Source organism: Monodon monoceros, unplaced genomic scaffold (genome assembly GCF_005190385.1).
Source record: "Monodon monoceros isolate NGI ecotype Baffin Bay Population unplaced genomic scaffold, NGI_Narwhal_1 Super_Scaffold_4, whole genome shotgun sequence".
In the NCBI taxonomy this organism is placed as follows: Eukaryota; Metazoa; Chordata; class Mammalia; order Artiodactyla; family Monodontidae; genus Monodon; species Monodon monoceros.
Window position 1 is genome coordinate 11,474,991 of NW_021703781.1, and position 23,063 is coordinate 11,498,053.

Below are 23,063 nucleotides of genomic sequence, written 5' to 3' on the forward strand. Positions count from 1 at the left end.
CAAACCTCAGTGTGACCAAGCCTCTAGATATAACTCCCAGCTTCCAGGTAATACAGGCTACAAAGGAATATGTTAAATGACACCAGGGGACTTCCCTGGTGGTCCAGTGGCTAAGACTCTGAGCTCCCAACTCTGGGGACCCAGGTTCGAACCCTGGTCAGGGAACTAGATCCCACATGCCACAACTTAAAGACCCCTCAGGCTGCAACAAAGACCCTGCACAGCCAAATAAATAAATATATTTTTTAAAATGACACCAGGAGTGTGCAATCAACAAGATCCAGAATGTGGAAAACACTACAGGCCAAAAAGATCTGATTTCTTTAACAAATACATCAAAGAAAAATCTTAAATTAAAAGACTTAAGATTCATATCAACCAAATATGTGTGTTAAGATTGCTTAAATATGCTTTTGGATGATAATATCTAGAATAGTACTGCCCAGTAAATATATAATATGAACCGTATGTGTAATCTTAAATTTTCTCATAGCCACATTAAAGGAAGAAGAAACAGGTGAACTTAATTTTAATAATGTATTTAACCTAATATAGCCAAAATCTTACCTAATTATAAAATAATCATTAAACATATACTCAATATTTTAAATTATTAAAAGGTATTTTACTTTTCTTGTGTGTACTAAGTCTTTGAAATCTGGTGGGTACTTCATACAACACATCCCAATTTATCAATAGGTAAATCTCGTTTCAAGCACTCAGTAGCTATGTTTCCAGTGGCTACGCCATTGGACAACATAGAAGAAGGTTCTTACTAATCATAAAGTTCTGGTTACCCAGTAAATGCCTCTAGTTACCCAGTAAATGTTTTCAAGGGGAGGAAGTGATGTCATGAATTTCCAGATGTAAAGAGTGAGGCAGAAGAGTTCTGTTCTGGACCTGTCTCTTTCTGGCCCACGGTGTTTTCTTCTGTGAGCTCAGAGGGGTGGATCAGATCATTTCTGAATGTGCTCTCACCTCCCCACCTCCATCATTGGACAGGAGCTGGGCCTGAGCAGTGACAGGCTGACCTGGAGCATGTGGCTTGATTCCCTTGATTCCTCAGTTTCCCCACCTGTCTCGTGGTGATGGTGGCTCCCTCAGCAAAAGTTATGTATTGCCTAAGCAGACTCCCCTCTGAGCAGTATGAATCAAACATCATGCCTCTGAACAGACATTTGCACAGTGGTTCTGACCAGCAGCTCTTGGCTGTAGCCTGATTAAAGGTATGAACACATCAGGGGAGAGAACAGGGGTTGGTCAGCCATGGTGCTGACTGCCATGGAGGCAAACAGTCTCTGTGCTCAACTATGCATAGTCCAGAGGCAGTGCCTTAGAGAGGCCAAAGTTGAACCTGGCTATCTTCTCGTGATGCTATTAAACACTCATGTCACTCAACGAGCCACCATGGCCCTGATCCCAAGAACCTTAAACACCTTCTGGTTAGTATATGGCTTCCCACTGGACTTGCCTACCAGGAAACGGTGACTAGCAAGTGAATTGGAAAGTTCTCATGCAAATAAATGAATTGGCATTTTGGCCCCTATATCCATTCTTTTGGGAATCTCCGTGTGAGTCAGAGGTGACTTAACTAAATTGGGACAATGCTGAAGGGCCATCTCATATCCAGAGCTTCCCATAAGATCTGAGGCTTCTGCTGAAACTAGCTCTGGGGCCCTGACAAGCTCACAGAGGTCGAGCACCTTGCCCATCTTGCTCACAATTATATCCTTGGTCCCTGGGAGAGTGCCTGACACCTAGTAGATGCTCAATTAATACGCGTTGGGTGAATAAGAAATGAAGAATCTGGATCTGCCACAAGAAAGATGGGCCCTAAATGTACCAGATTAAAAGGCATCTCTGTGGCATCTTGATAAATAGCCAGTATTGCCTGATGACACCCAATCTTCGCCAAAGTCTTTGGAACTTAAACAGGACAAGATTTGGTTGTGAAGTATCTGGAACAATACTGGGCAAATACAGGCCCTCAAGAAAGATGTCCCCCTTCCCCCTCTGCTCTGATGAGCAGACCATTAACCCACTGTATTGGGATCACAGGTGTCTTCAGTCAGGTTTCCTTATGAAAAGCTGACTATGCAAGGGAGTTGACACACATGAAGTTGATTGGAATGTGCTTTCCAGAAAAGCATCTTTAAGAGAGCAGGGGAAGCAGCACTGGGCAGTAGGAAAAGTTGAGCTGTGATGCAACTGCAAGAGGCCTCAGTTCCTACAGTAAACTCTAGAGAGAGAACTGCATTTCAGAGCTGTCCCAATAGAGTCAAGGAAGCCATTCATTAGTATTGAGGCCAGGGTTATTGGAGTCTGGTTTCCCCTGAGGAAGGAGTATAATCCCTTCAGCTGAAGGCAGTGCCCGGAGCACAGCTCAGCTGTGAGCCCTCAGCAGCCAGTCCCAGCCCCTGAGGGAAGGAGTGCCAAAGTGCTGCAGGGATATTAGGGTGACAAACCACAGCATCCACTACAGCAGCAAACATGGATATCTTTTTCTCCCCCAGGACAACCTCATAGACACAACTGCCCTTAAACCCCAAATACCAGTTAGAGTACCATGGGATCTACCTTTTGTTTTAAGGAATCGTTGTGAACACAAGGACTATGTCCGTCTTGTTCATCAGCATTACTTCAACGCTTGTGTACTTGGCACATGGTGTATGCTAAATAAAAATTTGTTGAATGGATACCTAAACTGGTTAACAAGTAAGTTTTTAAAAGCAGTTGATGCATTTATACTTAACTGGATATTAGTTGCTCCTGTTAAATCATGAACTACTCAGGGCAAGAGGCTTTCTTAATTATTCCTGTATTTCTAGCATCTAGGACAAGTCCTAGTAGTGATACACTGTCCCCTACCACCACCAGCACACACACAAAATTGTTTGCAGAACAACAGCTTGATACTATGCCCAGTGAGACAAGAATTCAATCTACCACATATTGTGTATCTACTATTTTACCATATACTTCCTCCTTTTATGATATTGGGGTTCACTTTCTAAGATGCCCCTTTCGGGAGCAGGGGTTAAAAATTTTTTTTTTTTTTTTTTTTTTTGCGGTACACGGTCCTCTCACTGTTGTGGCCTCTCCCGCTGTGGAGCACAGGCTCCAGACGCGCAGGCTCAGCGGCCATGGCTCACGGGCCCAGCCGCTGCGCGGCATGTGGGATCCTCCCGGACGGGGGCACGAACCCACGTCCCCTGCATCGGCAGGCGGACTCTCAACCACTGCGTCACCAGGGAGGCCCAATTTCTATTTTTTTAGAAACAACTACACACTGGACGTTTTACATTTATTACTTCTAAACGTTCCAACAACACATTCAGTAATAACAGAAACGGAGCTCAGAGAGTTTAACAAACCAAAAGATTACCTATCAAGTGACGTGGTAACTGGAGGGGCTAGGAAATCAAAACCTGCTCTGCTGGACTCCAGAGCCCATGCTTCCTCCCCCCTGCCAGGCTATTTTCTTATTACCACCTATCTTTTTTTTTTTTTTTGCGTTACGCGGGCCTCTCACCGCTGTGGCCTCTCCCGCCGCGCAGCACAGGCCCCGGACGCGCAGGCCCAGCGGCCACGGCCCACGGGCCCAGCCGCTCCGCGGCACAAACCCGCGTTCCCTGCATCGGCAGGCGGACCCTCAACCACTGCGCCACCAGGGAAGCCCATTACCACCTATCTTTGATGTCCAGCTTACCAGGTAGTTACAGCAGCCCTTGGCGTTCCACCGGATTTCCTAGGGGTACGCTCGCACTCACAGACGCGGCCCAGCAAACTAGGCACTGACCTGCTGTCTAATTACGGAGAGCCCACGCCCTTCCCGAAGTTCCTTTGAGGAGGGCGGGGTTAGGCAAACCCCTTTAAGGCAAAGCCAATAACCCACAGAGGAAAGCTACCTCGAACTTCCTGAGGAAGCCCAGCTGAAAAGAATCTTCCTCTTGCCTAAAAACCCAGAGGTTTTCAATTTTCAGGTCTTTCTGGAAAGACTGAGATGCCCCAGGTTCTGAAACAAGAGCTTCCTGAGATGTTTCATAGTGGGCTGTGGGCTGAGATAACGAAGACACATCTCTCCACATCTTTCTCTCAACCTCTCTTTCACACACGCGGGCACGCACATGTGCATGCACGGACACACACACTTTCAGATTTCTTTGGCACATCCGTTCACAGTCCCTTCAGAACTGACTGCTTGGGTTCCTTGGTGCTTCTGTTGTCACCTTTCTTTGGTTCACACCACTTCCCAGAGCTTTGGGAATTAGGCACAGACAGAACTCTTGTATCCGCTTATGCCTCTCACCTGGTGACTGCTAAATGCCCCTTGAAAGTTACAGTCGTTTTTAGCCTTGGACAATGGATGGTCCCATTTAATGGAACAAACCTGCACTCTACATACAGTTCTGTCCAGGGGCCTGAGCTCATTCCGACTCTGTGTGCACCATGGCCCTCTCACCGGCCTCAAATGATTCCTGCACCTGGTTCTTGTTCACCTTTAGGGAGATACATTTCCCAGGACTTTTCAAAATGGCACCCTCCCGGCAGCCTTGGCGACTGTATGCAAATGAGCTGCTGACCCTGGTCCATCACTCCTTAGAGGTTGATCTAACCAGTCCCACCTGGTCTCCTTTGTTGTTATGGTGCTAGAGTCATCTGGGCTAGTCCTAGAAATGCCCTCTTAACGCTGTAATGTTCCGGAGTTTTCAGATGTAAGCTGGATGAATGACAACTTGCCTTATCACATTAGGGACGTTCCCAGGAAGAAAAACCAGTATTATCTCCGTGGCTATGTAGTTTTAAGGTGACCTACAGCAGTTCAGCACCTTGACAGCAGTTCATTATTCTTTTCCGAAAACATGCTGCTTAGCAAAGATTTTAGACTATCACATAGAGAAAACTGATGAAATTTTTAAAGATATATATCTTTTTATTTTTGAAGGGAAAATAAAAGTAAATGACTCGGTGGGACAAGGAATGTATGAAGTAAAAAGCAACTAACATGACTGTTAGGAATAGAATCCCAGAGGACCTGGCAAGGAATTCCACTCCCTCAAGGGTAAATCTCAAAGGCACACTGGCAGGCAGTGAGGTAAGGGCCCTGAGCTGAAGCTAATTAGTGCTCAGTAAACAAACGGGAGCATTTTGCTTTCTGCCCAATTTCAGTCCCGCCTTCCTAGCAGCTTGTGTGATCAGTTCTTAAGGAAAAAAATAAAAGTTCAAATTCCCATAGTAATTCAGTTTGCAAAGTGGATTCTATGTGATTTGTGGAGGAACAGCGTGTTTTTGTTTTGTTTTGTGTCAGGGCTTCTGAATGGCAATTTCAGAAAAATGTGCTGAGTCATGAATCCCTAAGGATGCAAGATTTTGACAAGAACATGCATGGGGGAGGGCAAGAGCTGTGACAGAAGGCTCATTCTCCTTCTTCTAAATGAGATTCTTCAGGGCAAACAAATACCCCACACCTGGGCCCAGGAACACTGGATACTTCCCCTGGGTACTGAGAAGCCACACACTCACTAAAGAATAATGACCACAACAAAAATAATAATAGCTAATATTTACTGAACATGTGCCAGGTATACATATGGGTTATCTTATTCAATTCCCACAATAGCCGTATGACGTGTATGACAAATGAGAAGACAGGCTTTGAGAGGCTAAATAATTTGCTGACAATCACCCAGCCACAGGAACTGGGCTGGGATTTGAACCCAGAAATCAACCCTAATAAGTACATACATTGTCTCTCCAAGTATTATCCATGTATTATTCACAGATCTCGGATCATTTTAACTGATTGTAGTGAAACTCCTTACTCAGAGGCATCTTACTAACTGGCATTCTTCAGACACAATCAACTATAGAACAAAAAGGTCCCAAGATTGTTAATATTAATGAAGGAGAAATGGTATGGCACCGCTCATATAAGTTGTGTATTTATGTGTTTAATATAACACTCCTTCCAAGTCAAAGAAAAAAGGAGACATTCTTTTATTAAAAACAGAGCTCTTCGGCTTCCCTCGTGGCACAGTGGTTGGGAGTCCGCCTGCCGATGCAGGGGACACAGGTTCGTGCCCCGGTCCGGGAGGATCCCATGTGCTGCGGAGTGGCTTGGCCCGTGAGCCATGGCCACTGAGCCTCCGCGTCTGGAGCCTGTGCTCCACAGCAGGAGAGGCCACAGCGGTGGGAGGTCCGCATACCACAAAAAATTAAAAAATTAAAAAAATAAAAAATAAACAAAAAAAACCCCAGAGCTCTTCATTTCCTGTAACGTCCTGAGTTGAGATAATCCTACAGTGATTACTAGAAGTTGAGGCTGTCTGAGGTCATGGGCCTTTCTGGCCAGTACAAGACGACTGCCCTCCTGCTCGGTCATGACGTCCCAGAGCAGGAACTCCTGATTCTTGGAACTGTTTCTCATGGGGACTTTAAAAGTTGGTGGCTGAACCTTCTCCCCTGAAGACACGGTCACCCTAGAGAAAATTAGATCACCAACCGGCTTCTAGGAGGCGAGAGAGAGAGAGAGAGAGAGAGAGAGAGAGAGAGAGAGAGAGAAGAGAAAGCAGAAAGCAGAAGTGAGGAGATGTTAGAGTCAGTGAAGACTTTATTTCATATATTTCCCCAAATCAGCCCCAGGCACTTGGAATGTCAAGAAATATCTTGAGTCACAAAAGAAAGATAGTATTCTAATCAATAAAATTTCATTATTAAATGGGATTTTTAAATGCTTAGGAAATAGGCAAGTTAAGAATAATTATTTACATAAACATGACTCTTCTATTCCCTAAAGGACTGGCTTTATAGCAACCCTCCCAGCTAGGCCCCATTTTCTAGCCATGTTAGAAATCAAAGGGTTTGCTAGAAACCTTTCTCATTTTGCTTTTGGAAATTACTCGTGTATGTTGTTTATGTCGTGGCAATTATGTTTCATACCATACAAAGAGGGTCATAAACCCCATCTCACAGGGCTATTATGAGGGATGAATAATATAATGTGATTGGAACAGACCAAGAATTCCATTAATGAGTAGCAAGATCAATACTAATAATTCCAAAGGGGCGTCTGTCTCCCTTTCCTCAAAAGGATTCTGTAGGACTGATATTTTAGCTTTTTGGAAGGCAAAGGTCAAAATGGTTTAGCAAATTGACTTTTGAATATGCTAATATCTATATCACCAGATTCTGGATCTGAAGTGAAATCAGAGAATTCATATTTTTACATTCAAGTAAAGTATGACTGTAATTCGGGGGGCTAAGAAGAAAAAAGGCAACCACACTGAGGCAAAACAAACAAAAAGTATTTTACTGTAACTTAAAATTCATTCCCTAGACAATGGATAATGCACACGCTGGAAGACATTAGTAGACATGGTAAAGACGCACTTGGACAAGTATCAACATTGATGAATGTGGGGATGGCATAAAAGTTAAGAAAAGCGCTTCCCTGGTGGCGCAGTGGTTGACAGTCCGCCTGCCGATGCAGGGGACACGGGTTCTTGCCCCGGTCCGGGAGGATCCCACATGCCGAGGAGCGGCTGGGCCCGTGAGCCATGGCCGCTGAGCCTGCGCGTCCGGAGCCTGTGCTCCGCAACGGGAGAGGCTACACCAGTGAGAGGCCCGCGTACCGCAACAACAAAAAAAGAAAAGTTAAGAAAAGGTTATTGGATTTCCCGAACATGATATTGGCAAAAAGAAACTTTTATCACAAAAACATTTTCCTTTAATTTTTTTTGAATGCTATTTATTTTACTTACTAACCTTGACAGTGACTAAAGAGTGAGGCATAGAAAAGTTTCCAGAAGTCTGAATATGGAGCAGTAGTCCAAGTGCTTTGGAGCCCCATTATTGGGTTATTGAATAGGATTCACTCAGTTATGAAATTCCCCACACTCCAGGTTTACTGCCTGGAAAAACACTATTTACCGACCTCACTGAGGTGCTGTGGGGATTTATGCTTATAAAGTGCTTCACGTGCCTTTGAAGAAAGGCAACATAGAAGTATAAAATAACCTTACATATTTCAAAAGAAATGAAAAGACGATTTTGGCACAGTGGAAAGAGTGACTCCTATTTAAAGAACCAAACTTGTCTATTTATTAAAAACCCCTCACCTCCATGGGTTTTTGGTTTGTTTCTTTATTTAAGAGAAAAAAAATGTTTCTCTACTGTCAATCTTAAAACAGTCATTCTCAACTCAGGCTGTGCTCTCAGAATCACTTGAAGAGCTCATTAAAAATAGATGCTTAGCCCACAGCCTAGAACTACATAATCAAAGTCTCTACTAGTGGTACTCAGGCAACTACATTTTAAAAAGGATCTAGAGAAGATTCTGATGCATAGCAAAGCTTTTAAAACATTTCTTTAGAAAAATGTCAACATATTAAATGTTGATTTTCTTCCTAGAACATTTTGCTTAAGAGTGAATAAAGTTGGAGGAGGGTATCAATTTCTTATTGCCTTTTTCCCTTCCCACGTACTGGATAGCACACAGGCTCGGAGCACAACGTGTGCACATCCACACACACATCCACACACACACAAATTTTTAGTTCTGCCCTTGAATTAAAATTGGATCGTGATAAAATCTGATAGTAGCAAATAAATGCTTCACTGACAAGGCATGCAAGGACTTGCAACTCATCCCCACTGTGCCCAAAGCAAATGGATGTTTCCCATTTGCCAGAACGGAATGGTTTAAATATGCATTTCCAATTTGGAAACAGGTAAAATCAGCACTTCTTGGGAAACAACAGCTGAGTGGATGCTGACAAACAAAAGTGAGCGAGGTTCCAGCGGCCAACCATGAAGAAAGGCTACAGTGACTCTACTCCTCTGTTTGGAGATTGCCTGCAACTCAGCAAACACCTTAGGAATTGAAAGGATGTATCCTCAGTGGGCACCAAACATGTGGGTGATTCATCAAGGTAAACAGAGTACAGTAAGTCCCCTACATACAAATGAGTTCCATTCTGAGAGTGCATTCGCAGTCCAATTTGTTTGTAAGTTCAACAAAGTTAGCCTACATACCCAACTAACACAATCGGCTCTATAGTACTGTACTGTAATAGGTTTAAAATACTTTTTCACACAAATAATACATAAAAAACAAACACAAAAAATAAAGAAAACACTTTTAATCTTACAGTACATTACCTTGAAAAGTACAGTAGTACCAGCTACATCATCACTGCTTTTACGCTTGCTTCTGGACATCCTGGGCTTGAAATAAAGATACTGTACCACTGTACTCTATACAGCACTGTACAGTAAAGTACACTTGTAGAGGAGGCACGCACGTGACAATCTACGCCAGACACGTGAACTAACTTACGTGATTAGACATGCGAACGCACTCCATATCTTTGAAAGTTCGCAACTTGAAGGTTCATAGGTAGGGGACTTACTGTAATGAAAACTGGTGACGGTAGTTTAAAATATCATTTTTAAAAAACGATCAATTTTGTGCCACCGCAATTCTTAACGCTGTTTTAGGAACCCCTTTCATTTCCTGACTGGCTCGAAGTCTTCCATTTACTAGCGAGGCTAGCAGAGAGAAGAGAGTGATTTAGTCCCTGGCAGGCTACACACATATCTCCTCACGCTGCTTGCACCAGTTTTGAAATAGCTAGAGTCTCCTCTGGCTGCCTTGCAATGGAACTAATGGAGTCTGCAGAGAAATCATATTTCTTTACACAGAGAAAGCCTTCTGAGGCTGGCCAAAATGATCACAATGTCCGCAACTCATCAATAATAGTAAAACAGAATAGTCCCACTTCTTGGAAAAAGGAAAAAAGAGAAAAAAAAATACAGGAGATAGAGGCTACATATACAGTACATAGAGAATAGGATATGTTAAAAAAAAAAAATTCATTCAGATCAGGCACAGTGCAATTTTGCTATGAGAAAACAGTCCTCAGTGCCTTCCAATATTCCTCTAAACATTAGAGGAATTAGAGGCAACTTTGTACAAAAAGGTTGCTGGAGCTGGCTTGGGGAGTTGCTTGTTGCACGTATCCCAGGAAGGCAAGGCTGCCAGCAGCAGAATAAAACCTCCCAGCAGGACGCAGAAGCCACTAAAATAAAATGCAATGTCATAGGTGTGGGTCCAGTCATAAAACCAACCTGAAAAGGGAGGAAGAAAAAAGTGAGTTTGATAGACATAGTATGAATAGGAATACTCTAATTTCATCAATTTATATACAGTTCGTGGGAATGACATATACACACTACTATATATAGAATAGATAACTAATAAAGACCTACTGAATAGCACAGGGAACTCTACTCAGTGCTCTGTAATGATCTATATATGGGAATAGAATCTAAAAAAGAGTGGATATATGTGTATGTATAACTGACTCACTTTGCTGTACAGCAGAAACTAACACAACACTGTAAACCAACTCTACTCCAATACAAAAATTAATTTAAAAAGTTTATATACAGTGCAGATTAGGATATATATTACCCAATCTACTCCCAAAGTGGCCTAATGGGAGTTAGAGGAGGAGAATTTCTCAAATAGTTGGACAAGAATAAGCAGGCATTTTGGGTTTCTCCCAGATGAAGAACAAACACAGATTCCTGAGCAAATGTACTGGCTTTTCCAACTACATCAAAGTGATTTTGAATAAATCACGATCAGGAGACATTCCACGCAGATTTATGTTGTATAAATCTGTGCTATTATTACACCATGAATTTCTGTATCCAGAGATGTTACAAAGAAGAACAGTAAAGTGGATTGACTTTAAGATAAATCTCTTACCAACAATTGGTGGTCCAAGGCTATTTCCAAGTCCAGCAAAGAACATTAATATCCCGTAGGCATGGGCTAATTTTTCAATTCCCACAGTCTTCGTGGTCACATAAGGAAAGATGGACCAATTACCAGTAAGAAACCCTAGGATCCCAGAAAGTAGTGCCAACGTGACATAACTTTTGGCAAATGGAATTGCACACAAGGCCAGGCTCATAATTATTAAGGTAGCTACGTAAAGATATAAGGTATTAATCCACTTGAAGTCAGCCAGTATCCCTAAAATGAGTTTACCAACTGCTGTCATAATGCCAATAATGGAAATAAGTGGCATAGGAAACTCTTCTTCTTTCACATTTGAACTTCTTGCTACATCTTCCATAAGTAATGAAGGTGGAAACCCTCCGATGTCGAAAAGAAAGATGGCGATGAAAAGGGCTGAAAATACTTTGTTTTTAAAAAGAGCCACAGTTTCTTCACAGTAGTTTTTATATAACTGCCATTTCCTCTTGGCAAGCTGTTTGCAAAAATATGTCCGTTCTGCAACTTTCTTTTTGTACGTTTCAGTCTCTTTTGTGTGTGCCATTGTTGTTGGGTTTTTAGGAAGTAGACTCTCTGGTTTCCAGTCACCACTGGCTAAAGTGCTCTTACATGTTTCCTCACCACGGTAGGTCTTTTCAAGAATGTTTATGTTTTCTTCCAGGTTCTTTTCTTTTTCATTGTAAATCGAGTACCTACCTGGTACATTTTCCAGAGCTATTTTTTCAGGCAAAGTGCAATCAGAGGACTGAAGGGGTCTCATCAGACTGCCACAGGCTAATGTATTTAAAGCTAAAGCACCTACAATCAGCAGGCATCCATCCAGTCCATAGAACTCAATCAGCAGTCTCTGCAGAGCGGCGTATATAAAAAGTCCAATGCTTGAACCTAAAAAGGAAATGGTAACCGTTTAATCTCTTATCATTTGGGCCTCTCGGGACAAGCATTATTAGTATTACAATTTGATTTCTTTTTTTACACTGGCATTCATGTGTGTGCCTTCATATTAAAATCACAGCAAGAATGCTGAAGATAGTAACAACAATAGTGACAATTTATTTTAAGAATTCGCATTTGTATGTCAGACACTGCGTTAAACACATTACTTCGCAGCATCTTGTTTCATCCTTACAATAACCCTATTGGGTAGGTCCTATTATTATTCCCAGTCTACACTTGAAGTGACCTAGGGCTAGAAAGTTTGAGAAATTTGCCACACATCAGAGAGCTGTAAATGCCATAAGAAGGATTCACACCCAGTCTGACACCAGGAGCCCAACGTCCTTAACAAATACCTATGCAACTCCTTTTTGGGTACTTAAAAAAGAACCAAAAAAGTACTTTTCTGGCTCCATGTTATGTATGCATTCCTTTCGGAAAAGAAAAGTTCTCACGTTTTATTTTTTGAGATGAAGGATATATTTTAGTTTTAGGATATTTATAGTGGTTTGATAGCTCAAATCCATTGCTAATCACCAGAACGGATGCTTGATATGAATAAAATATGAGAAGAGTAAAGTGAACTCTGATAGGGTATTAAAATTACAAAATATGCCTGGTTTGCACATTTGGGCAACACTGTAAATACTCCATTTTTAAAGCATAGATCACACTAACCACACTGGAATGGAAAGTTACATTAGCGCAATTAATTTGCAGTGTTCTTATATGGCTCTGATTTCGAGTTTTTGATTGTTTTAAAATTTAAATACCATTGAGAAATGTCACGTGAAAACACAGGAAAGAAATAAGTAGATCTGTAATAAAAAAATAGTCTAAATAGGTTGATCATACTTTTTAAACGGTCTATACCAAATTATATCAAAACCCCAATAGGATGCCAAGCTTATGGTAAAAACCCATCAAAAATTCTTACAAATAACCAAATGGCTTTGTCTTAGAGTTATAAGAAAACTTTTTTTTTTTTTTTTTGGTACCACAGTTGTCCCTTCCTAATATATTTAAAGTTAACTCCTTCATCCCCAAAGAAAAAAAACTTCGCTTGCAAACGTTAATTAATAGCTCACATTAATGTAATGACAGCTAAAATAGTATCTTTTAGTGGCTACCAAGAAAGTCTCTCTTTGCTGACTACTGAGAAGTTATAAAAGTAGATGAATTGAATTCTGCCTTATCTTTTTAAAAGTGGCACATACTTCAAAAGTTGAAAGCATTTCAGAAAACAAACTGAAAGAATTGAAAAGAGGACCTTTCATATAATTCCATACTGCATTAGCATCCATTCATTATTAATTCATATTTTTCTCTAACACCATTTCTTTGTAGAAGTTCTAACAAAGTGCCCTATAATTAGACACTTAAAAATATTCTTGATATTTTGAAAGTTCTGTATTTTGACCTTAAGTTGAGAAAATAAATAATTCCCCTTTGCTCACCAACTAACTTTATCTGTCAACATCATGAAATATAAGGGAAACATATAAAATCAATTCAACAGGTTTTATCAAACATCTATGATATGCTAAGTGTACGACAGGGCAGCAAAATAAAATTCCACTTTGGACACTAATAGTTTCTTCAGCCCACAGCCCATGAGAATGTAGTTATAGCTTAGAACGATGCAGGAGGGAATTCCCAGGTGGGTCAAGGGTTAGGACTCCGCACTCTCACTGAAGAGGGCCCAGGTTCGATCCCTGGTGGGGGAACTAAGATCCCACAAGCCACAATGCTTGGCCAAAAAGAAGAGAAAAAAAAAAAGATGCAGGATTCTTTCAGGGCAGTGAAGAGTAATTAGAGCTCTCTTGTGGAACTGTGTAAACTGTAAAACCATAATTTTTAATCTTCAAAAATAAAATCCCAATTTAAAAATCAACACGATAAAGGAAAAAGTGAAATAAAACACTAATTATGCTTCCATGCATGCCTAAAGTATGCATTATCACAAAGAGGGAGAATATGAATTGATGTTCAGGGAACCTGAAACAATAAGAGATACACTCATGCTTTGATTAAGACCAGGGGTCAACAGACTTTTTCTATAAGGGGCTAGAGAGTAAATAATTAAGGCATAGTGGGCCATACAATCTCTGTCACAAATGCTCAACTCAGCCCTTGAAGCGTGAAAGCAGCCAGAGAAGAATCATGAAGGAACGAATATGGTTGTGTTTCAATAAAGCTTTATTTATGGACACTGAAACTTTAATTTTACCTAATTTCATGTGCCATGAAATATTCTTCTTTCGATTTTTTTTCAACGAAACAAAAATGTAAAAACCATTTTTAGCTCACGAGCTGTCCAAAAACAGGTAATAGACCAGTTTTGGTCCACGAGCATTAGTTTATCAATCCCTGTTCACCAGGGATTAAGATCGTTTCCCCAAAACCTCCATTTCATGCCCATGTTTCTTTCTTTCAACTGGATCACAATATTTCAACTAGGTCTCATTATTTCTTTTTTTTTTTTTTTTAGATTTTTTTTCTTGACATGGACCATTTTTAGAGTCTTTATTGAATTTGTTACAATACTGCTTCTGCTTTATGCTTTGTTTTTTTTGCCCCGAGGCCTGTGGGATCTTAGCTCCCCAACCAGGGATCGAACCCGCACCCCCTGCACTGGAAGGCGAAGTCTTAACCCCTGGACCCCCAGGGAAGTCCCAGGTCACATTATTTCAACTATATTTTGCTTTTGGGTTCTTTTTCAATTAAAGAAAAACTCTACTGTGAGTTTTGTTTTTCTTGTCACCACTTTCACTGAAGGTGGATACTACAGTGTGAAGGTTTGTGTCTCTCCAAAATTTGTAAATTGAAATCTTAACCCCCAGTGTGATGGAATTAGGAGGCTTCTCCTTTGAGAGGTGATTAGGTCATAGGGTAGAACCCTCCTGAATGGGATTAGTGTCCTTATAAAAGAGAACCTCAGAGAGCTTCCTCTTCCCTTCTGCCACATGAGGACAAAGGGAGAAGGTGGCAGTCTGTAACCCAGCAGAGGGCTCTCAGCAGAATCTAACCACGCTGACCTTGACACCCTGATCTCAGACTTCCAGCCTCCAGAACTGTGAGAAATAAATTTCTATTGTGAATAAGCCACTCAATCTATGCTACTTTACAGCAGTCTGAATAGACAAAGACAGTGGATTCATGCTGCTCCTTAATTTTGCCCCATCTAACTTCCTATGGCTACAACTAAAAACTCCCCAATTCTACCAAATCTAGACTGTCCACAGTCTATCCATTTTGGTTCAGTGTGCCACAGCCCAGTCTCTTATGCTCTCCTCTTTAGACTGAGTGAAAGCAAGAGCAGCTCTCTCAGCATACAATTTCCAACATCTTCAACACAAATAAATTCAGACGTTAAAGGAAACCTAGGTCATAATTATAGTGACTAACACTTTTAGAGCCCCTGCCATGTGCCTTACACATATGTTCCTTTAATATTCCCAATGACCCAGTGTGATGGTGTATGGTCAGACCACCCAAGATGGCTGTTCTCTTGCTCTCTGTACATCCCCTGCCTGACCAGTGCCTGCTTTACCTACACCTACTCGCATGACTGACCTTCCTATATACTGGCCCAAGGCCCCACCTAGTGATTGCTCTTATCCAAGGGGTGGGGAGGTGTGTGCCTCTCTGCTAGTTTCCTGGTAACCAATAAGCCAACCTGATGTCAATTCCCCTATAACTGGCAATCTCCCCTCCCCACCCCGGGAGCGAAAACCCGCATCCATGTCTTGCCCACCCTCTACCACACATGGTGGGGCATCACTCCAGGATCTTGCTTTGGATTTGTAAGCTCCCCCCTTCCATTAAGCCACTGATGTCTCTGTCGCTGACTCCAGGCTCTTTCTTCTGTCTTGAAGCTGGGCAAGCACAGGCCTCACAGGGTGCAGCCCAACAGATGGGTGCTATTATTATCCCCATTTTACAGTTCAGAAAACTGAGGCTTAACAGTTAATTTCACAGAACAGGTAACTTGTCCATCACCAGACAGCTACTGAGTGACACAGGATTCAAAACCAAGCAGACTGGCTCCAGGATCTGGGCTTATCACTACGTTATAGTGCCTCTACAAAAAATACAGTATAGGTAAGACTTATTATCCGTTAAGCTGCCAGCCCTGCTCTCACACTCCCTCCCACACTTGTGGGAGATGCTGTCAGGTTCTTTACTTTTTTTTTTAATTATTATTTTTTTTACATCTTTATTGGAGTATAATTGTTTTACAATAGTGTGTTAGTTTCTGCTTTATAACAAAGTGAATGAGTTATACATATGCATATGTTCCCATATCTCTTCCCTCTTGCGTCTCCACCCTCCCACCCTCCCTATCCCACCCCTCCAGGCGGTCACAAAGCACCGAGCTGATCTCCCTCTGCTATGCGGCTGTCAGGTTCTTTAAACTGCCTTCCAACTGCTCTGGATTCTCCATCTTTTGTTTTTTCTCTTTCTTTTCCCAGTTCTGCCTTAGCCATGCTCTCAGACTCCGGTCCTGTTTCCTCCTAGGCCATGATTCACATTTCTTTCCTGGCAATGCTTCCTTAAACCACCTTGGGGAAATATCCAGCTCGATTTAATTTGATGTGGAAGCACTCTGTTGCTACTGCATTGGCCTCAGGAACAAAACATTAGTTTGGATCCCGCTGCCAGATATACTACTGAAGTACTTCAGCTTATCTGAAAGTCTGACCTCCCAGGAATATCTACCCACGAACAAGTAGCAATGTAAACTTAAATACAAGTTTTAGTAAGCTTGGCAGCTTTATCTCCTAAGCAAACTCCTAAAGCATTGGCCACAGAAATTTTGATAAGTTCTCTAAATAGCTTAGAAAAAAATCCATCTGAAAAGTAAAACACCACTTTACAATATCAGAGCAAGTCCAGAAGGCTTTTACACTTACACACACACACACACACACAGCTGCTCCCCCCCCCATCAACAGTGATTCATCTCTTGATTATTAAAAGAATAACAAGTGTAAACAGTCTGTTGTTTGGATATGCAAATAGACCAACGAGATGTATTCACAAACCAGTACTTTGGAAAAACCCTAAGTTCCACAATAAATGGAGCTGGAGAGGTGTCAGCATTGTTCTTCCTGACAGTGGCCTGAAGGGACCCACTTTCCTTCCATTTCTCCTCTTTCCCAGGGATCAGGTGCTTTACTTAAGTGCTCTCTGCTTCTTTTAGCAAGGCTCTCACCAGCATGTGACTCTCAATTTACTGGACCCATAAGTTTTCTTTTCCTATATTATACTGGACACCTAATGCCCCAGCTTTTTCATACATGTATCTTTAGGGTTTTTTGAAAGCTACACCCATATTTACAGGGGAAAATAAAATTTCCTTCTAGGACTAGAGTAAAATAAATTGTGCTACGTGAATGGCAGCGGGGGCATGGTTGGTTAAACATGTCTGTGCTTTGTAACTTCTAACTTTGATTAGAAGGCTGAAGAGTAGCAATGCTGTACTTATATTGAAAATGTACCTGTTGAAATCAGGCCAAGTGCAAGGCCTCGGCGGCTGTCGAAATACTGGCACGTAATGGTCACTGTTGCAGTGTATAATAAACCACATCCAAGACCTAAACACAAGAAGACATTGCACAAATTAAGCCAGACAGTATTACTTCAATGCAAAAAAAAAAAGAGGTGTAATTAAATAACTCTAATAGGACATTCTGTTACTAACTGGCTAAAACTCTTCAAAGTATGGGTTCCTAGATCCCTCTGATGTTAGTTGTACAGTTCCAATGCACACATTGGGCAGCCTTGGTTTTCACTCTACACCCACCCTAAGGTCAGGGCCAAGTCAAAAAAATAATCCAATTTCTAAAGCATGAATGAATAATGTAAATTTAAATTAAGACTTTATGGAGAGATAGAGAAAATGGTTAAACCACACACCAAATAGCAAAATTTAATCAAACTTGCCCATTAAAATATCTCTGTCTCTCTTCCACACCTTTACCCTTGGTTCAGTGTTCTTCCTCCTCTGGGTCCTCTAAACAATTTTATAAAATCCCCTTATAAAATCATGCCAAGGTATTTTGCTAGACTGCATAGCCTGGTACACCCCAGTCTGCAAAACAAAGGCCCTCTGGCGCTCTCAGATCATCCCATCATCGCAAAATGTATATTTGTAAGTTTTTATCTTTTAGAGATGCAAACTACCTCATTTAGGAGTAAAATGTCATGTCTTTAGTTTACAATATCTTTGAAAAAAAAAATGAGGAAGAAAATGCAATAAATATTAACAACGGTTACATTTAAGTGATGACCATATGGTTGCTTGCTATACTATTCTCCACTTTTCTGTAAATTTGAAATTCTTTTACAGTTAGAAAGAAAAACCCTTACTACTCACTATCCCTTTCCTGAGACCACAGGGCAATATTTAAGGCTGTTTGTTGGCTTAATCTTTTTCTCCCTATTAAGTATCTAATAACCCCAGTTTTGTTTTTCATAAAAATTTCCTCTGGCTTCTAACTCATAACATTTGCCTTTCTTCTGCAACATCGTCTGTTCTTGGGGATCACCCTATAAACAACACAAAAGCCATCGTCTAAAAACTAATTTTAACTATGACTGATTAGGTGAGTTATTAAGGTCATTTTCATTACTCTCAAATTGCGACCTGGACTATGATTAGAAAGAATACATGGGTTTAACAAATACAACGCATAAACATTTTAGGAAATTAGCATTTAACTCAGGACCCAGATGATCATCTGTGATTGCATTAAAAAGTATTCTTGGTCCAAAAAAAAAAAAAGTATTCTTGGCTTCCCTGGTGGCGCAGTGGTTGAGAGTCCGCCTGCCGATGCAGGGAACGCAGGTTCGTGCCCCGGTCCGGGAGGATCCCACATGCCGCGGAGCGGCTAGGCCCGTGAGCCATGGCCGCTGAGCCTGCGCATCCGGAGCCTGTGCTCCGCAACGGGAGAGGCCCGCGTACCGCAAAAAAAAAAAAAAAAAAAAGTATTCTTAAAGAAATGAGATAGATGAAAATAATTATACTTTAAATAAACCTTTTAAAATATAGCACACTTTTGTATGATTTAAGGGAAGAGATACTATCTCATTAAAACATGAGTTGGATTGATTTATACATTTATCATTATTACATATACTTCGATGAAATAAGACCTGCTCCTGAACAATCAATTTTGTGAAGCCAAAAAATGTCACCCTTAACTAAAACTATATTTCGGAAGGCCTTTGGAGAGGGAATGAATTTACTTTTGCGTGATTTGGTTGTCAGGGCTCTGTCAAATGGTAGGCATTAGGGACAAGAAAAAAAAAAAAGGCATTTCTGATTAATAAATGCCAATGCTAGAAAAGTTAAAACAGTAACTTTTAAACATTTTACCTTAGACTAAAAAGAAAGAAATTTTAAAAAACTATTTCAAGGCCATGGGCTTCAGATAAGATCATCTCATTTTTTTTTAAGTAGCAGAAATTTGAAATGCTTTTTCTCTAAACTTTTCAAAAAGCAGAAGGTGACATGATGCTTTCCCACATCTGTATTAGGATGACCTTAAACCACCAGTTATTAAAAAGATGGTCCTCAAGGTCTTTCAATGGAGTCAAAACTATTTTCACGATACTGACATGTTTCCTGCTTTTTTCACTGTGTTCCCATTTATGCTATTGGTGCAAAAGACATGGTGCGAAAAACTTCAAGAGCCTTAGTACAAATCAAGATATTGGTATCCAACTTCATACCTTATATGTTTCATCACCACTCACAGTAAAAGCAAACAAATTTTTAAAAAATACTTCATCTGAATTACAATTGTTGCCGAGAAAAAGCACGTATGCAATTGTTTTAGTAGCCAGCTAAAGTAGCCACTTTTTCCATGTAACCCTGTATGTATTTGAAAGAATTTCTGACAGACACAAACTATGGTTACTCAGACTTGAGTATTTGGCAGACATTTTGTTGAAAACAAACAAGGAAAATAACTGACAATAACTGTTACCAATGATAAAATTTGAGCTTTCCAGCAAAAATTAGAATTTTTGGAAACTTATCCAACACCATGATTTGACAGATTCCCAACACAAAGATTTTCTGATAAGCCTATTGGTGATACTAACAAAAGTGATTTTTTAGCTGTTGTTTAATAAAATGTGTCAACATTTTAAAGTTCTTGCGTAACTCAGAGAACCAATATTTTTCACATAACCAATTCATGATGTTACAAAATCAGACTTGAATGCTGACCTATTCAAAGTACAGAATAAACAAATTGATTTAATATTACAGAGCACGAAAAGTATATTCATGTGGTTTCAGGTTCCATATTGCAATTAACCCTTGGAAAACTATCATACATCAAGTTTTGGGATAGTATCAAAGAAGGGTTTCTACAGTTAACTGAAAAGACTATTGAAAACCCCTCCCTTTTCCTTTGTGTGAGACCAGATTTCCTTCATAAACTTCAACCAAAAAAGCACATTGCAATAGACTGAGTACAGAGAAGACATGAGAATCCAGATGTCTTCCATGAAGCCAGGCATTAAGGAGATTTGCAAAAATGTAAAACAAGGCCGTCCTTCTCACTCAACTTTTTCTTTTGGAAAATAGAACTGTTTTTCATAATAAGTATGTTATTTATGCTAACATGTACTGAGTTTGTTATTATTATCTTTAAATGAATTACTAAACAAATATTTTTAAATTTCTCACCTTTTAATACAGTAAATTTTAACAGAATAAATAAGTATTTCCACATAATTAAAAGTTCCTTGGGGTCCTAAATAAAAGAGTGTAAAGGGTTCCAGGAATATAAAGTTTGGAAACCACGGCCTTAAAGCCTTCTTTGGTCTCCAATCATTTAAAAAAATTAATTAATTAATTTGGCCACACCACGCGGCTTGTGGTATCTTAGTGCCCTGACCAGGGATTGAACCTGGGCCACGGTCATGAAAGCACTGAGTCCTAACCCCTGGACCACCAGGGACTTCCCTGGTCTCCAATCTTGTTTTTTTTTTAATTTATTTTATTTATTTATTTTTGGCTGCATTGGGTCTTCGTTGCTGCGCGCGAGCTTTTCTCTAGCTGCGGCGAGCGGGGGCTACTCTTCGTTGCGGTGCACAGTCTTCTCATTGGGGTGGCTTCTCTTGTTGTGGAGCACGGGCTCTAGGCGTGCAGTCTTCAGTAGTTGTGGCTCGCGGGCTCAGTAGCTGTGGTGCAGGGGCTTAGTTGCTCCATGGCATGTGGGATCTTCCTGACCAGGGCTCAAACCTGTGTCCCCTGCATAGGCAGGCGGATTCTTAACCACTGCGCCACCAGGGAAGCCCCTCCAGTCATTTTTGATCAGACTCCTATCAGTGAAAAAATTTTGAGAATCGACCTCCAGTATAAGCATAATCATTTTTAAAATGAAATACCTAAACTACTAACGATTCAAAGCATAATCATTAGCAAAATATAATTGTTTTCCTTTACTTACATAGGTGAAACTAAACATATTTACCTGTTCTAGCATTTCCTTTCCATACCCTATGTTTCATTCCACATACTCTGGGTGAGACCACAACCTCAGAGGCCTCTTTTCCCTGATCTCTTCCCATCAAACCATACATCACGCTCTTTATCACTCCCACTGCCTCAATCATCAACCTTCCACCATGTGAACTACCACTGCCTCACTTTACCTCCTCCAGATCTTTTCTGTTCTGAACAACGGCCTCTTAATCACCATCTCAGCCTCCAGTACTTTTTCCACCAATCTACTGTCTAACCCACTGTTATACAGTTCTCATCACATTACTCTCCTGCAATAACGTCCAAATAAACCCTCCATCATCCGGTCTCTGTTGCAAACCAAGCTTTGACATATTTGCAAGTCCCCTCGTGACGTGTGCATTCCTTAAACAAATATCTCTGAAAAGACCCCTATTATCCACTGTATCTCATGCCTCTGAGCATTTGAGCTCCTGGAATGTACTTCTCCTACCACCCTCACTCCTTTTCCAACTCATGCCCACCTGATCACATCCCACCCGCCCTTCAAGACTCAGCTCAAGCACCAATTCCTGCATGAAGTCTTCTTCTGCAGCCCCTCTCCCACAGATACATACTATACCCACACTGAATGCTGCTTTCATTTTATAATTGCACTTATTTTACTGTGTTACAAGTTACATATGTACAAGTCTCCTCCCCCAACTAGACAATGAGCTACCTGAGGGCAGGCTGTGTCTTATTCATCTGAGTATCCTGGTTCCAGGTCTGAGCCTGGCACAGAGTGTTAAAGTTATTCTACTACTTTTTCCCATAAACCTCATTTGAATTCCCCAATGTTAAGTCACATTGGCTAATTTCAACCATTTCTATCTATTCTTACTCTGGCTGTCACTCTCTCTTGCATTTCTCTCTTCCTCTCTGTGTCTCATTTCCTCTATTCATATAACAAACACACACACACGGTATGTATGTATGCTTGTGAATATATATTTTAAAAAATATATCTTTACATCTGCTTTACAATTAAATGACGCTGATTTTTTTCACTTAGGCCAGAAAATAAATCTTAGCTGTAAAAATAAGATTTTTTTACTTTCACAATAATTCATGTAACAGGATGGCATCATTAGAATACAGAATTAGAATTATATGGTTTGAAAAAAAAAGATACAACTAATTTACAACTTGTATGTATTACAGGATGATGGTTTGGGCAAATCACACTTAACAGCCTCATTTCCTCATTTTTCTTAATCTCTATCTGTAACTAAAGAACACCCAGATCAATTAAACTGATAAGAGAGATACAAGAAGAAAATATAACTGAAGTAAAACACTCTAATATGATAAAATGCATCTAATTCAGAAATATAAAGCAAGCATCTCTAAGGAAACAGCATATGAATAAAATCACACAAAACGGACAAGCAGTAAACACTGGAAATTGTGTACATATTTTGAAAATTGTCTATGAATTGTCTTTAAATATTCTTTCATTATATACATATTTTTGTGTATATAACTAAACAGACATCTATCAAGCCCCTACTTTTATATATGAACATTTCCCCCTGCAGTATTATCTCTATGAAAAGGGAATAGTTTAGTAATAGTGCATTCTAATATGGCAATCTTAAAAAGTGATGAGAGTAAACTTACAGAATCCAGACTCTATGTGTAAAACAGGGGTTAGGTGTAGCACCTAGGACTTTCTTGCTTTGGCCACTGGAAGTCTCATATCCTGGAAAACCCCTTCGCCCTGGGCAAACCAGAACAGCTGGTCACTGGGTGTGCCTCTTGGGCCTGCCTCTTGGTCATCTGGGAGAATTT

General features: G+C 40.5%; 1 protein-coding gene across 2 annotated transcripts in view; it reads right to left on the reverse strand.

The window, feature by feature from the left end:
* Positions 1-9,184: 9,184 nt before the first annotated feature.
* Positions 9,185-23,063, reverse strand: part of SLC16A9 (solute carrier family 16 member 9) — a 35,837-nt gene continuing 21,958 nt past the window's right edge. For both annotated transcript variants that reach the window (XM_029201249.1, XM_029201248.1), the window contains 3 exons: positions 17,248-17,343; positions 10,775-11,692; positions 9,185-10,128 (listed from right to left, as the gene is read on the reverse strand). In XM_029201249.1, the coding sequence (XP_029057082.1) occupies positions 9,941-10,128; positions 10,775-11,692; positions 17,248-17,343 (1,202 nt within the window). In that variant the 3' untranslated portion in view covers positions 9,185-9,940. The remainder of the gene's footprint in view (positions 10,129-10,774; positions 11,693-17,247; positions 17,344-23,063) is intronic.